General features: G+C 33.9%; 2 protein-coding genes across 2 annotated transcripts; both read right to left on the reverse strand.

Annotated features, from left to right (window-relative positions):
- Positions 1-4,813: 4,813 nt before the first annotated feature.
- LOC114727926 (Werner Syndrome-like exonuclease) lies at positions 4,814-5,480 on the reverse strand. The gene has a single exon (XM_028914711.1). It carries the CDS (start codon positions 5,478-5,480, stop codon positions 4,845-4,847), a length of 636 nt encoding a protein of 211 aa, XP_028770544.1. The 3' UTR covers positions 4,814-4,844.
- A 3,277-nt stretch (positions 5,481-8,757) lies between these two features.
- On the reverse strand, positions 8,758-10,146 carry LOC114727956 (uncharacterized). The gene is made up of 3 exons (XM_028914746.1): positions 9,627-10,146; positions 9,362-9,522; positions 8,758-9,282 (listed from the first exon to the last, which is right to left on the reverse strand). Exons 1-3 carry the CDS (start codon positions 10,144-10,146, stop codon positions 8,758-8,760), a joined length of 1,206 nt encoding a protein of 401 aa, XP_028770579.1.
- Positions 10,147-17,233: the final 7,087 nt, after the last annotated feature.

Below are 17,233 nucleotides of genomic sequence, written 5' to 3' on the forward strand. Positions count from 1 at the left end.
TGCTTTTTCAGGTTTTGAAGAGATTGGTTTCTCTGGTTCGGCTTCGTTTGAATAAAATATCATCTGATTGTGTTCAAGAAAAGAGTAAACATTACAATATCATTGGGTTGTTTGGGATACCTAAAAAACAAAATTTTACATTAGTCGAGACAAAACTCTTCTAATATATTTACTTCGTATATTATAAATCACTTTTAAATTATACTTTGGTTTACACGCAGATACTTACGTTATTGGTCTAGGAAGGAGGATTGAGATGTCGATTCCCAGTAGGATCTAAATTTTTACATTGGTCAAACATAATTAGAATAAGTGCATCTAGCATCTCAAAATATTTTGTCAAAAGCATCTAACACCTTAAAGTATTTTGTAGTGCATTTAGTATCATGAAATATTTTTCAGGTGTGTCTAGCACCCTAAAATATTTGTCAAGTGCCTCTAACACTTAAACTATTTTTTTTATCTTGTTGCCAGATAAACCAAAAAATATTTCAGGGTACTGTACATACCTAAAAAACTACTTTAGAGAGCTGGATGTTCCGAAAAGTATTTCATGGTGTTGGATACACTTAAAAAAAATAATTCAAAATATTGGATACACCACGAAATACAAAATACTCTAGGCCATTGAATGGTTCTTAATCCGTTTAAAGTATTTACATTTTTTTTTATATTTTCATTTCACACAAAAGAAAGAAGTTCTTTCAAAGAACACCGACTCCTGAAAAGAGAGAGATGAAGAAATGGTTTTTGGAAGAAGACCAAGCTACTAATCATTTACTCCTTTGGTTCTTAACATAGAACTTAATTATTGAGTTGATCTTGATCCTATATATATATCACCTATTTATTAATTTTTTTTTTCTAAATTACCCCTTTTTCATATTCCCTCAATTATAATCAAGTAGGACATGGAGGGAAGATATTAAGAAAGATAATTATAGTATTTTAGGAAAAACATGTCATATTTTTTATAATTAGTTAAATAGGTCTTATATTAACGACTGAAGGAGTACTTATTGAAACTAAATTTCCTATCAAATGATCTTGATCCCTCTTACATTGTCTTAAAAAAGACATGAAGAAAACAAAAACAACTTACAAAATATTTACAAATTATTCATCACTTGTGAGTACTCCTCAGTAGAGCCGGTAATATGGGCCAACCCGCCGATTATGGGTTGGCCCGTGGCGGGCCTGAAGCTTGGCGGGTTGAGCTTTTTAGGACCGTTTTTTGACGGGCTAGAATTTTTTCAACCCGACCCGCGAGGGGGGGTTGGCGGGTTAGGCCCGCCAACCCGCCAAATTTTTTTAAATACTTTTTTTTAATAAAACCTACTCAAAGTCTCAAATTCCTAAATACCTAAAATAAAACATGCAAATAGAAAGTATCATAAATAAAACATGGAACCCATCCAAAGTTCCAAGTTTCAAGTTTCAAATATATCAAAATATTAAACATATGATTAAATGAACATGATATGTCCTTAATAATTTAACAAACATTTCAAATTAAAACATAAATCCAAATTAACACTACCACAAAGTCACAAACACAATGTCACTACACAAATCACTATCAAGTGCTCAATCATCACTCACGAGCTAGGGCAAAGGCGCAAAGCAAAGACAGAGAGTAGAGAGCTTGGGGCTTGGGACTTGGGACTTGGGAGTTAGGACTGGCCGAGGGCGACTGGGAGACTGGGTCTGGGAGGAGTGTGACACGCAAGCAAAATGTGAAATTGGGACCGTGTTGGTGTTGTCGTGTTAGACTATTAGACATGGACTGCTCACTGTTGCACTATGGACTAGGCTAAGAGTGTAGAGACTGAGAGGCAAAGGAAAAAAATTTGCAAAAAAAAAATATGGTTAAATGGGTTGGCCCGCCAACCCTGCGGGTTAGCCCGCCGCGGGTCTGGGCTTGGTGGTTATGGGCTCAAAACTTCCATTTTAAAACGGTCCTAATTTTTATCAACCCAACCCGCCACTTGTTGGCGGGTTGGTGGGTTGAGCCCGCGGGCTCAACCCATATTACCGGCTCTACTCCTCAGGTCCTATTTATAGGGTAGAGAGAAGGTATTTTTTGGTCTTATTTATAGGGTACGGAGAGAAATTTTTTGTATGGATGTACAATTTTATCCCTAATTTATTATTGTGTTGACTTTGTTTATATAAGGTATAATATATATTAAATAGGGATAAAGTTAGAAATTCCTTAAATTTTAAATGAGAGTTAATGAAGCTTAAAGTTTTTCTTAGTCTGTGTGAAATATGTTGAAAGTGCCTTATAAATAATTGGTACAGTAAAAATATTCATGCATCAATTGAAATCGATTTTTTTTTTCAAATGATCTCAAGAGATCAATCTTTACTTTATTCCGCTTTTAAGAAAATCCTTTGTTTATTATTGATGAGACCTGGCTTTTTCGTTCTTTCTCCCAATAAACTTTAACCATTGAAGGTTAAATTTAAAAAGTTGTAAAAAATTTTAATATTTAGCTAATTTTAATTAATTTCCTTAATCGTTATTTTGGTACAGAAAAAATATTCATGCTTCTATTGAAATTGATTTTCTTCTCAAATGAACGTAAGCTATCGACCTTCACTTTATTCCAGTTTTAAGAAAATTCTTTGTCTTGTTGATTATTGATGAGAAGATGGGTTTTTAAGCTATAACTATTAAAGGTTAAATTTAAAAAGTTGTGAATTTTTTTGATATTTAGTTAATTTTAATTAGTTTCCTTAATCTTTAAAAAAAGTAGTTAATATGTTTAATAGAAAAGAACAAGGAGAGTAATTAATTTTGAAATAAAAAAAATGAGAAGTGGAACAATATATGATCCAGCTTGCTTCAACTCCTTGTGATCTTTGGAAATGAAAATTAGCCTTCCCATAGTAATCACCATATATTTCAATATCATCATTTTTTTTGCAATTTTATTTTAATATGATCATGTTTGGGTAGTTATAATCAGTTACAGGAGTATTTCCTCCCGCAAACCGTGATAAGCATAATTCCTTAAAAATGAAGTCTTGTAATTTGCTTTCAACTTTTTTTTTTCTTTCTTTCTTTTTTTCTTTTTCTTCTTTTTTAGCCACTTTTTGCCGGAGAATTTGTTTTTTCTTTTCTCTTTTTTTGCCAAAAAGAATTTGCTTTTTCAAGTTTTAAAGAAATTGGTTTCTCTGGTTCGGTTTCGTTTGAATAAAATATCATCTGATTGTGTTCAAGAAAAGAGTAAACATTACAATATCATTGGGTTGTTTGGGATACCTAAAAAAAACAATTTTACATTAGTCGAGACAAAACTCTTCTAACATATTTACTTCGTATATTAAAAAATATTCATGCATTAATTGAAATCAATTTTCTTCTCAAATGATCTCAAGAGATCAATCTTCACTTTATTGCAGTTTAAGAAAATCCTTTGTCTTGTTGATTATTGATGAGAAGGTGGCTTTTTTCGTTCTTTCTCCCAATAAGCTTTAACCATTGAAGGTTAAATTTAAAAAGTTGAATTTTTTTAATATTTAGCTAATTTTAATTAATTTCCTTAATCCTTAAAAAAGTAGTTAATATGATTTAATAGAAAAGACTGGAGAGAGTAATTAAGTTTGAAATACAAAAAATGAGAAGCGGAACAATGTATAATCCAGCTTACTTCAATTTCTGACGATTTTTAGAAACAAAAATTAGCCTGCCCATAGTAATCACCATATATTTCAGTATCATCAGTTTTTTATAATTTTATTTTAAAATGACCATGTTTGGGTAGCTATAATCAGTCATAGGAGTATTTCCACCTGTACTAATAATAATTTCTTAAAAATGAGGTGTTGGAATTTGCTTTCAAGGTGTTTTGTTTTCTTTTTAACCTTTTCATCTTCTTTCTTTTTCCTTTTCCTAGCCCTTTTGACTGAAGAATTTGCTTTCAAGTTTTGAAAAAATTGGTTTCTCTGGGCCGATTACAATCATAAAGCATCATGTGGCTGTGCTCAAGAAAAGAGTAAACATCACTACGTTAGTCTACGAAGGAGGATTGAGACTTCGATTCCTTGCGGGATTAAAATTTTTATGTTGCTCAAATATGACTAGGTTTTTTTTTTTTTTACTAGAGAATATGACTAGGTTTAAAGAATTTATATTCCTTTAGTCTTAAATATAAAATTTATTTTGTAATACAAATTACATTATAAAATAATTTTATATTTAGATATGGAAGAATATTATTTTTTTAATATTTTTATTTCACACAGAAGAAAGAAGTTCTTTCATAGGACAGACTACTAAAAATAGATCAAGAAATGGCTCTCAGAAGAAGCCTAAGCTGCTAATTATTTACCTATGGAAACCAAATTTCTTATCAAATGATCTTGATCACTCTTACTTCTCTTATAAAAAAATAAAAAAATAGAACAAAATTCAAAACTTAAAAAATACTTACAAAATATTTACAAATCATTCATCACTTGTGAGCACCTTCGTGTTCAAACCTAGTTGGGTGCGTGTGTGTGTGAAGCCCTTCTTGTGAGAAAAGGGAAAAAAACAACATCAACAAAAGAAGAGAATTCAAACGCATGCCTTGGCAAAACAAGACATCAGTTATATATATTGCGTATACCAACCTTGGATCCTCCAAAATCCTATTATTGTCTGAGAACCATCAATTATGAAATACTCCACACACGAGACATGTTATTGGTAAAGTCACTTCATGAACCATAGAAAAGTTTCATCAAAATACAAACAAACTCCAGTAATCCACATTTAACAGAACCACACATCACACCAGAATTAACTTATCCACGAATTGTACCAAGTTCTGAATCCCAAGCAATCCCCATGGCTAGAGTTGGCCAGAATACAAAAGCCTTGCGACTTCAAAAGAAATAAAGGCATCGATGCAGGCGTATTTTACCTGCTCAGGAGTAAGCCACAGATTGTCCCATCTGCTTCTACTGATACTCTTTGGCTTCTCAATTTCCTTCCCAAGAACACGCAGAGCCAGAGTCTTGAGCCCCGATTTCTTCAGTTCATTATCCCCCAGCTTGTCAACCGCCAGATCGCGCAGATCAACGAATGTGGCCACACTCAGTTCGTAGTCGCACACGAGTTTCTCCACATCCTCTTCGATCCCAACGCCCACGAAAGTGTGATTCGCGTTTGCGAGAAAATTGATCAGGGATTGGGGGATGTTTGGGGCGTGAAGGATTTGGAATATGAGGCATCGAGGGCCGACGCAGAGTTGTAATGTGGCGACCGGATTCTCCATATTGCGGTGGAAATTCGGGCGCCATTCGACGTCGAGGCCGACGATAAGAGGCTGGGGGAGGGAATGGAGGTTGCGGGTTTCGGAGAGCCAGGAATCGACCATGGAAGGGGAAGAAGTGAGCAGTGTGTGAATGTTGTGAGTGTAAAAGGAAACATCGTAGAGATTGTGAGTGTCGTAGGGAAGGGCGTGGTCTACTATGGCGATCGACATTTCAGATTTGCAGAGAAACCAAGGGGACCGAGAAGCTTTTTGAATAGTGGAGGAGAGAGTGGACTTCGCGATGGAGACGACGCTCGCTCGGAATCAAAATTCAAAATATATTTATCGTTTAAAATTATTGTTACCATTTTTTTAATCCTTAATGATATTGTATTTTACGTTGTTTTCCTATTGTGACTTGATTTGGATTAGATTGGTTGGGTTTTTCTCGATACCATTGTTGTTGTTGTTTTTTTTTTTAAACCTTTATATCATTGTTGATCGGCAATTTTAAAATTGTACATTGGTTATTGGTATACACCGACAAGAAATGTACATTGATATATAAAATATTATCTTTATCTTTAATATAAAAATTCATTTAATTTTTATTTTGGTTTTAAATATAATATCTCAATTCTTTTTGTCTTCTATATTTATCTATTTTTTCAAAATAATATTTATAATAATGACAGTTCTAGCTAACATACTTAATTAGTAAGAATATTTTAGGAATAACAACACCTATTTATTACGAATAACTAATTTAACAAATTTTTTTTAATCTATTCAAATTAGTTAACTAATTCTTATATTAAAAATTAGATGTAATAATTATTAAAATTCAATAGAACTGTTTATAATAAAAACTATAAATTATACCAATGAAGACGCGTCTTCTGATTAGGTTATGATATATAAAATATGTTATTACGTATGGCTCTTCATTTATGTGAATATAGTCATATCTTTTTAGATTGTCTAACACAGCACAAAATGATACTCCTTCCGTTTCTTATTATAAGAGACATTTGATGCTTATGGCATGTTCCTATATAAAAGAGACACTTAAAAGTTGTCTCTACTTTTTTGTGTTAATTTTCTATTTTACCCATATTTATTGTCTCCAACTAATACACTCTCTCATTCCCACTTCTCTTTCTTTTAATAATTTACCATTGTTCTCTCTCATGCTCTCTCTCCTTATTAATGAGGGTATTTTTGGAAAAAAAAGTTATACTTCTTACATATTAATTGTTCTTAACTAATTTTAACTGTTTTTTTTATCAACGTAATTCGGTTATTCGTCTCTTATAATAAGAAACGGAGAGAGTAATTTGTCTAAAAAGTTGGAGATTTATTAGAAGATAGTGTGATGGGCTAATTAAAACCCAAAAAAAGAGAGGAAGAAGATCTACCTTATGCATGCCCTAGAAGTAGACTTTTAGTGGGCTTATGTTCCAGCCAGGCCTTTAAACGTTTTTGTCCCAAACAGATGCCATTAATCTGCACTCTCATTGAGAACGAAGAAATTTAATTTGCCAATGAGGCTACGCTCTTTAGAATTCAGATTGGCTCCGCCTAACGCGCAACCCTCAACTATTCCTTTTTCGAATAATTATAGTTTAATATTACAATTAAAATTATATAAAAATTATTAAATAGTTTAGATTATTAAAAGTTTTCAGATTACGTCTAGTTAAAATATTATCATATTAAATCTTTAATTATCTTCTTGGTATTCTCCATCTCCCCTTTAAATCAAGAGTTGTTATGAAGAGAAAATTTGTACAAAAACAATTAACTCTTTAATTCAGTTTCAATTATGTGAGTGTTATCATTTTTTAATTTAATACATAATATAAAAATAAATATATTTCAAATTTTTTTTAGCATGCTCGAAAGTTAACAAAATAAATATGGATTTCAATGAATCTTATATAAAAAATAATCATGTGTGTCCCTTTACAGTACACAACCTCAAGCATCTCAATTGCACCCACACACACACACCGCCGCGTCGTCAATTTGCATCTTAAATGGACAATACGCATAATTCAATTAAGTTGACCATGTAGATAATCCATAGTTAATTCACTACCATTGTCCACTTTAATTATTTTCGTCTCATTTTAAATATACACTGTGTGTAGTGTAGGAAGAGCAGTAAAGCACCATTAGCGCGTGAAAGAGACAAGTGTGCTTTCAGTGTGGCCGTTATGGACACGAGAAACACCAATGCCCACATGCTGTACTAATGGAGTTGCATCGTAGTAGTGAAGGGGCTGCGGTGCAAGAGGAAGAGGTGCAGAAGGAATCTAATAGGGCTGAGAACGCAACTGCAGGAAGAAAATTGAAGAAGGCTGAGATCACGGCTGAAGGAAAGAAGGCACTGGTACGAGCACCCCAACCCCCGGCGACCAAGAACTCACTGGTGACTCCCGACCCTCACTTGGGCCCTCAGATGCTGATTAGTCGGGATTTCCGAGGGGGAGTTAAAATTCCGGATATGATGGGATTTGAACAGGATAATATTGCAAGCAATCAGAGCGGGATGAAGGGGAGAGATGACGGAAGATCAGGAATACAGAAAACAGTATCACAACGCAAAATAAAAGAGCAGTCTTTGGGTGATGGTCAACCACAGAGCCGAAACTCTGGGAAGGATATTTCCAATGGCAAGTCCGTGTGGGTCCAAGTAGGGTCGAAGAGGGCAAATACAGGAAAATCTAAAGTGGGCAACGAAAATAAAGCATCTGACAAGCCCAAGTCCAAAGGGAAATTAGACGCCAACTCTACTTTCCAGCCTATCCAAAGTACTATGGACAATGTGCATAAGAGGACTTGCCAAACAGCAGTAAAGCACCATTATACAATTACTGATTCAATCACAAGCCATCACACTTCTCCAAAACAAAACAACAAGGCAAAAGTCTGAAAACAAGTCAAGAAACTGAAGGGCGTTGCTCTCAGGCTTCTATTTAGCCAACCGTTATGTTTCTGCTTTCCGTCTTTAATATTGTTTGATAAAAATTCCCTCAGGCCAATTGTCAAAGCTGATGTTGAAACCATGGAAGCTTCAAGGATGCTCATAACCTGCACTTGTATGCATGAGCCGGATACAGAAGGCAAAAATAAATTGCAACAAGCATGCAAATAAATCTGATCATATTCAAGGGAAAACAAACCCAAACCATATAACTTCTTGCTTTTTCGTTCCAAACAGAATTTGCATCTCATTCGTTCCAAACAGAATTGGCATCTCATTTGTTGTGTCTAAAGGTTAGAAGATGCGTACCTCTTGTGCCCCAATGCGGATTGTTCTTTCTTCCAAGTCATGGTGAGGCACCTTCAATTCAGTTAATAAGGATGATAGAACATGGTGAGATGAAAAGGGTTTCACAGACAAGTCATCGGCAACCATGAACTTGATTCCGCTCTTTGCATATCCATTGCCTGATTTCTCCTCCGCTATTGGAGACTTAGGGTCGCACATTCTTACTCTTCTTCAAACATGGACATACAAACTTGCATCAGCAGTCAAATAATATCGACCACTACCATCCTTGTTAAAACAAATACCTAACTCGGACGGATACTTCAGTTCATCGATAGGTAACATCTGGTTATTGACATTAAAATATGGGGCTATCATGAGGTTGGCAAACACGTGTTTTAGATTCTCTGACTTCATGTCTACGGTTGAATCAAAATTGAACAAACTGTTATATAATTTGTCGACACACACCACCCCAGAGTTTCCTTCTAAAACTCTTTCTACTGCTCCTACTGGGAATGTCAAGAAACTAAGAAGCTGGTCCATGAAATCTTCCTCAACCTGAGCAAAAAATATCTTGGACTTCGATTTTGACATCAATAGCTTTATCTCCATCGTCCCAGTGCTCTTTCTACCTTGTCTCTCATCAAATATCTTGGACGAGGTTTCTGAATGCACGAGGCTGTGCTCCTTCCTTAACAATGTATCTGTGAGTGCCGTCTTGGAGATCAACAAGCACTTGAGTAGGTCCAAAATCTTCGAAAACATAATAAATTAAAGCATCAGGTGATGTGATACAAACAAAATAAAACATAATATGTTTCTAGAACTTAACCTCATTTGAACTGAGAACCATAGTGGATTCCTCCGGTGGACCTTCAAAGCGAAGATTCTTTAGCAGACACAATGTTGTGTTGAAATCAGCAGGAATTACCGCTAGATCATCAGAAATAATAAAAGATGCAGTCTCCTTTACATAGCCTTCCCATGTATTATCTGTATTTTGGAGTAGTTATGAAAGAAGTAATAGTAATAATCGAATCAAATGTGGTTTGTTTAATAAGGATAACAAAAAATATAAAATGCATTGCAATTATTACCCCCAGCATCGCCACTCGTGTTTTTATCAGATCCACTTAACAGAGGACTGCATAGGAGCGATTTGCAAGGGTCCAAAAAGATGCGCGTAAAATCCTGCCCGCATTTGCATTTCATATCCTTGGAAGTGCTCACCAGAGAACCATCTTCTACAGCACGACAACCTCGACAAACGTTATACTTGGTTGGCTCAGTGTCATCAATGTTGAGTTTGAGGTTTCGATTATAACATTCCATTGAGTTCCTTGGCTGAAGCAGCATTTGTTTGCATGTCTCTGAATTCAAATACATGGGGTCCAGATTCCCCACACTTTCATAGAGTGAGCTTATGCATCCGAATCGACAAGGCTTCGTGGTTGAATCCTTACTAACAAGTCTCGCAATAGTTCCCAGTGGCAGTGTCAAGAAGCTTAAAAGAATATCCACAAAATCCTTCCCTGCTTCAGCATAGAGCACTCTGTTTTGCTCTTTGTCCACAACAACTCTCAATGAAATTTCTCCCGGTATAGCAGTTGAAGCCATGGGAGCAATATTATTAACCCACCAGATCCAGCAAATGCTTCAGAAGCTGTAACGAGGACGTAACCTATTTGAATTTGGTGTGCGTGTGTGTGTACAGCACACAAGAAGATATACAGAACCTCTATTGGAGAGTGGCTCTCGTTATGGAGGTTATGGGTATGAACAAGGGCTCTTGAATTATTGGAAACAGATGAAGTGACCAAGGCTTTGTGACTGACTCCTGCTCCTTCAACTTTCAATTAGGCTTACTCGATAAGTAAATGCCTGCACTCTTTTGGAAGTCAAAAGATTCTTGCCTTCATTGCTAAGGTAAGATTTTTTGTTAAGTGCCTTTTTCTGAGGGGTTGCAATCAAGTAAAGTATGCACTCATAATAATCGATGAAAATTAAAATTACCTGAAACATGAATAATATTAAATTACGATACTATATATTTAGTATAATATAAATCTTTTTATCACATATTGATATTTAATTTTTAAAATATATAAATCATTTTTAAGTTGTGCTCGCAAATATTACAAGACATAAAAATCACCCATCGTCATATTTATTTAGAATTTTATTAATATAACCATAGTTATATTAGTGAGAAAATCATCTTACATTTTTGTTTTAAAAAAAGTTAATATAATTTGTAGTCTGTTAAGTTTGTCTTTATTTTGGTTTAGTCCCTGACCACAGTTTTTGTTCTTTTAAGTTTCTTTTCATTTAAAATATTGATACATATAATTCAATACAAACTTACACCATTCTCCCTTTTGAAAGACTAAAACCTATAGTTTAAAATTTAAATGATTAAAATTAAAATAAAGATAAACTTGATAAACTAAAAATTATATTAACTTTTTTAAAAATTAGACCCTAAATTCAAAAGAAAACGTCGCTAGCAAATATCCTTCACCTTTTTTTGGCCACAGCTCATATCCTATGCCTATCAGCGCAGCATATGGTAATATCTGAACCCCATTGGACCGTATATATTTTTTCGGCCAAAACATTGGACCGTATATATTAAATATTAAATTTTTTCATATATTTCACTACTTTCTTTTTTCTGCTAGAAATATGTTATACTACATATTATAAAGTAAATAATAATAGGATAAAGTGCTTAAATACTTCAGAAGTATTCATGTGGATTTCTTTTGCTTTTATATGCTCAAAAAGTTTATTTTCGTAGCCAAAATACGTTAGCTGTTATCTGCTATTTAATTTGATTGTTAAATTATGCAATATGACTGAGGTCCATAACAGTCAAAATTAACGGTGGATAACAGTTCAAGATAGAAATACCATGAAATAATATTTTTAGAGTATATAAGAGTCAGAAAAAATTTTAGGTGCTAGATGCTCATTCTTAAATATTTCAGGATACTTAAATACCTTATCCTAATAATAATTTATTCTGAGAAAGGCAACTAGATGTTAATAATTCCATAGGCATTGTGCTGAAACCTTTTAGAACAACTATATGTTGTGAACACATTATGTTTCATTTTGTGGGAGAGTAAAGAGTAGTTTACTCTTAGTTTGGTACAGTAAAAATATTTTTGCGTCAATTGAAATTGATTTTCTCGTCAAACGAACGTAAGGGATCAACCTTCACTTTATTCCAGTTTTAAGAAAATCTTTTGTTTTGTTGATTGACGAGAAGGTGGCTTTTTAAGCTATAACTATCAAAGGTTAAGTTTAAAAAGTTGCAAATTTTTTTAATATTTAGTGAATTTAATTAATTTCCTTAATCCTTAAAAAGGTAGTTAATATGATTTAATAGAAAAGGCCGGAGAGAGTAGTTAATTTTGAAATAAAAAAAATGAGAAGTATGATCCAGCTTGCTTCAACTTCTTACTATCTTTACAAGTGAAAATTATTAAATTAGTCTTCCCATAGTAATCCCAGTATATTTTAATATTATCATTTTTTATAATTTTATTTTAATATGATCATGTTTGGGTAGCTATAATCAGTAATAGGAGTATTTCCTTCGGCAGACCACAGATCGCAGTAATCATAATTCCTTAAAAATAAAGTCTTGTAATTTGCTTTCAACTTTTTTTTTTTTAACTTTTTTATCTTTTTCTTCCTTCCTTTCCTTTTCTTTTTCTTTTTCTTTTTCTTTTTTGACCCCTTTTTGTTAGAGAATTTGCTTTTTCTTTTTCTTTCTTTGCCAAAGAGAATTTGCTTTCTCAAATTTTGAAGAAATTGATTCTTCTAGGTCGGCTTTATTTAAATAAATAAGAAATAAATTAAGTCAGTTATTTTTAATAAATAGGTGTTGCTTTCCTAAAATGTTCTTGCTAATTAAGTATATTCGCCTCTTTAGCTCTTCTTTGGTAATTACAATAATTGAAGAAAAATAAAATCACCTAAAACAGGAAATAAATTATGATATATTACCTCTGTTCCTTAAAATAAAAACCGGTTGACTAATTTAAGTATATTATAAAAATTAGTTAAGTTAGTTATCGTTTCTTGAACAACACTAAAATTTTGAAAGAACTTCTTTGGATTAGCATTAAACGATGGTTGAAATTAATTTCCATAGTACAATGGTTAAATATAAAAGCTAGTTAAAGATTGAATTTGATTTTAAATATAAGATATCGATCCACTTTGTCTCTCAAATTTATAATATTTTCTCTAAAATATTCTCATTAATTGCAAGGTGTTCTCACTAAAAGATATTTTTAATGTACATGATTAAATAGGATAATTTAGAGAAGACAACACAAATTTATTATAATTAACTAACTTAATTAATTTTCTTAATTTTTTTCAAATTGATTATGTGATAAGAACCAGAAGTTGTACATAGTTGTACATAGGAATGGGGAAAGGGGATCTGATTTCTCCATATATTTTCACTCTATGTATGGAAAAGTTAAGCCATGTGATTATGGATGAAATTCATAGAAGGAAATGGCTCCCCATCACCTGGAAGGGAGAAAAAAAAATCGTCCACCTATTTTATGAAAATTTTAGAAATTCTTTTGATCTATAATGGGGGGTTGCAAATTCCCCATTTATGAGTCCTGTCAACACTGTCTTGTCCTTTCTATTTCTTCGGCATCACACTTTCTCTCTTTCTCGTACGGCTCACTTCTCAACCCCTCCCATATCATCTTTCTTAGCCTCCAACCGTCAATTTCTTTTTCAAAGCGCCTCACTCATTTTCTTCGTTGGTCTCTTCTTCTTCAGTCTACGTCTTTACTAATGAGGAGCTAAACACTGAAGATGGTGGGGAGATCTGGTGACCACGACAACAGCGGAGAGGCACTGATGAGAATGGCGATGACACTGGGGAAGCAGAGACGAGGAGATCATGGCTATAGGAAGGTGAGTGACAGGAGTGAGGGCTACACATTGGTCCTCGCCCTCTCTATTCCATCGCATTCTTCTTTTTCATTTCTCAGTAAGGATGGTAGGGAGATCTAGCAGCCTTGGCGACGACGGAGAAGCCATGATCACGATGGCCATGATAGTTGGGAGGCAGAGATGAGAGGAATCGGCGGTGATTCTTTTCAGGCGAGGATGCGACAGTAGAGAGAAATCGCTGAGGATATGACAGATAAAGTCAGCTTGCAGTGCTTTTGGCTTCTTTTTTGATGATTATTTTTCCTCTTCTTCTTACATTATATCTTGACCTTCATACCCGCAGCATTTGCCTTCAGGTTCGTTTGAAAAAGGATGGTGGATGTTTCCACTTCATGACATTCCCCCTTCTTTTTCACGAGCATGGACATTAAAGAGGGCAGCGAATCTACGAGATAATAGCGATTGTACATTTATATTGTAATCCTATATCTCCATTTTATATTTCCTCATTTCAGCAATATTTCAGCTATCGTTTTTTCTCATGCTGCCAAAATTTCATCTTTTTCCCAACCAGATTCAGTGTTGTGGCTATCAACTCTCTCTAGGTTCTCCATCCTTGAACATTTTATCAGTAGAATCAAGGGACATAGCAGAGAGAGGGAGACGTATGAAATGTTTGCAAGTGAATAAGGATCACTATCAAAGAAAGGAAGACAAAATGCTTCTACTTCCTGTCAACAATTATGGTCCCACAGACTAGACCTTCATTCGATCCAAGGGCCTTCTTCAATGCAAGTGTTGTTATCTTTTCCAAGTCAAGAAGCTTTGTCCAAACCTCAAGAAGTTTTCTCATTCCTCTTCTCATTTTACCTATTTTTGCTGATTTGGCATTTGAAACAGTATATCAAGATTAATTGATGGGGTTTTTCTATATTCTCTGTCCAATTGTAAGGATCTACACAAAAGACGAAATCAATTCACATAGGTGAAAGAAAGACGGGGCACGTCATTTTCCAGAAAAAATGAAATTGAATAACGTGCGTGTGTGGGGACCTTTTAAACATGTATTTTTCTTCCACCCAAGAGGGGCATCCTGTTGCAAATAAAAATCAAAGTCAAATGTAAACCTTGTACTTTATACGTTGTGCTATCGAAGTCCAACTATTAATTTCATCTATATCTATAGAATATTTTTGATACTATTAACCAACCATGTATATGTTTGCAGAATTCCCGAGCCACGAAATGCAAAGGATGCTCCAAAGTCTTTTATTATTTAGCATTTGAATGTTTTTTTGACTTTTTGTGATGATCCACATAATATACTTTGAAATGCTGATTCACATTTAAGATTTAGTGCGATGGTTCATGGAATAAGACGGGATAGGATGTCAAGTAGTAAAAAGGTTCATGGGGGTGGATTTTTCAATCAGTTGACATACTGCACACCGGAAGATGTTAGATGTTGTGCATATTTTTGGACGCGTACTCTGACCTTTGCTTAGAATGCATAATGTGGACCGTGGTGGTTTATCCTATGAATAATTAAATTCTAACTAATGACTGTAAGTGCTACAGAGCTTCGTATGTAGATAACTTTTGGTAATGCAAAATTGTCCGGCAAAAGTGCGGTGCAGGCTGTAAAATTTGTCTCTAATGAAACCGGTCAAAACTTCTGAAAAAGTTAACTTGACAAGGAAATTAGGAAAAGCTATTCATCCTTTTTTGAATAGGATGGTATCGCTTCTCAGGGTATCTCAGTACAACGGTCAGACTAATCTCATGTGCACTCGCAGGTATCGAGCTCATGATATGGTAAGGAAGGCGCTTTGCATTCCCGTTTGCGACCAGTCGGACCCGATCCTTACAGGCAAAGCTATTCATCCTTTATCACAAGGAAAAGTCTAAGAGCTGCAAGTCAAAGTTTAAAATACATATGACAAGAGAGTTATTCACTTAAACTTCATTCCCTTAATTCCACTCAATTGTCGGATCAATTTAAAAGTGCGAAACATATCTCTGCTATAAAATATAGACAATGAAAAGATCATTTGCCAAGACATCCGATTAGGGCATACAATTATAAGTGAAGCTAATGATTACTTCAGACATGGGAATGAGATATTAACTCCTTGCTGTTATGGCCAAGTAGTACTTTGAGAATATTAATTTGCTCCCTTGATGTGGACACTAACAATGACAATGTTTATGCGTCAAATTTAATGAGTGAGATTTTTTCAAAGCTACAACTCACTAATGAAACAATCTATTTCTTTGTTACCAAGACTTTTTTAAGACTATACAACTCGCCAAGGAAACCTTTGCGACAATTACTTCAAGTAACTCACTAACATGGCAACATGTATGGTTGCATATACATGAACATAATCATATGTGATCATATAAACATTGTTATTTTTAGTATAATAATAAATCATAATCAGATGCGGGATTTCTGCGCATAGAAAAACCTTCCATTAACAATAACAATGTTTATGTTCATAAAACTTCAGCGTTTTCATTTTTAACATAAAACATAGAATATATAATATTAGTAGTATAAGATTTTCATATAAAAAAATAGAAGTTAAGATCATGTTGGTTGTTGGTTGTTTGTTGTTTGTAAGCATCTGGTCCTTCGGCTATATTATAGCTGTTGTCACTGAAGAAATAAAAGATTAACAGTGACAGTTGCGTAAGAGAAAAGCTGCATGGGTTGATTTGTCAGTTAAAAATCACAAGACCATATTTAAAACTAATGCTGCCATGTCAATTTAATGACCCCTAACAACTTATTAGCAAATGGATAAAAGGATGCTTACTTATGAAGACACTTTGTTGTCCAATGGTTATAGGCAAATGCAAAGATAAAAGAATGCTTAGCTGCCGGAAGTCATGCAATCACGAAATCATTTTTTATATGTCGTAGTTTCCCTTTTTTTTTTTTTTGTGGGCCAAAGTTTTAGTTTCCATGCGGATAATCCAGCATAACGTTATTTAGGTTAAGCATCCCTCATTTGTTTTTCCAAACATATTCCTTTTCCTAGAATCAGCTTATTTCCTGGAGTACAGACATACTTCAACTATGACTATATCTCTCTCTCTATGTGGTTGCATTTTTATTCCATATTCAATTCATAGATGTAGCCTCTTCAATCAATATCCTGTAGTTTATCCAACAAAGTAATAAACTAACCTGCCATGAAAACACTAAGGTCATGTTTGATTCTAGGTATTAAAGTTTAAGGGATTGGGAATGGAGTTGGGAATGGGAATGGGAATGGGCATGGGATTGGAGTTGGTATTAAGTTTTAATATTATGTTTGGTCTGGGATGGGATGAAGAAAAAATAGGTAAGACCCAACTCAAACAAAAATTAGTAAAAAGACATTATTGCCCTGGTTTTCTTCTGTTCTTCCACCTTCCAAAAATCCATCCCTGCCGGGTAGTTGAGCGCCCATCAATAGAATGAATCAGGAAAATCAGAAATTAAAATCAGAAATATAACCATTAAATTGAAAACAAACTATTTAAAATCAATTTTTATGCCCTAGATTTAAAATTTTTAATTAATGATTTTCAAGTAAAAATTTATTTTTTTAAAAAACTTATAGTTAAGATATTATATTTATTTTGGATTATATACCTATTAAAAAATTATTTTTTAAGAAATAAAAATATTAAATATTAAATTTCAACCGTCCATATTAAATTTGAATGGTTGAGATTTGATGAGTATCATAGTGCTTATCATTGCGATCAGCACTGA

Source organism: Neltuma alba, unplaced genomic scaffold (genome assembly GCF_004799145.2).
Source record: "Neltuma alba isolate B1F8T4 unplaced genomic scaffold, ASM479914v2 tig00012515_pilon, whole genome shotgun sequence".
NCBI lineage: Eukaryota > Viridiplantae > Streptophyta > Magnoliopsida > Fabales > Fabaceae > Neltuma > Neltuma alba.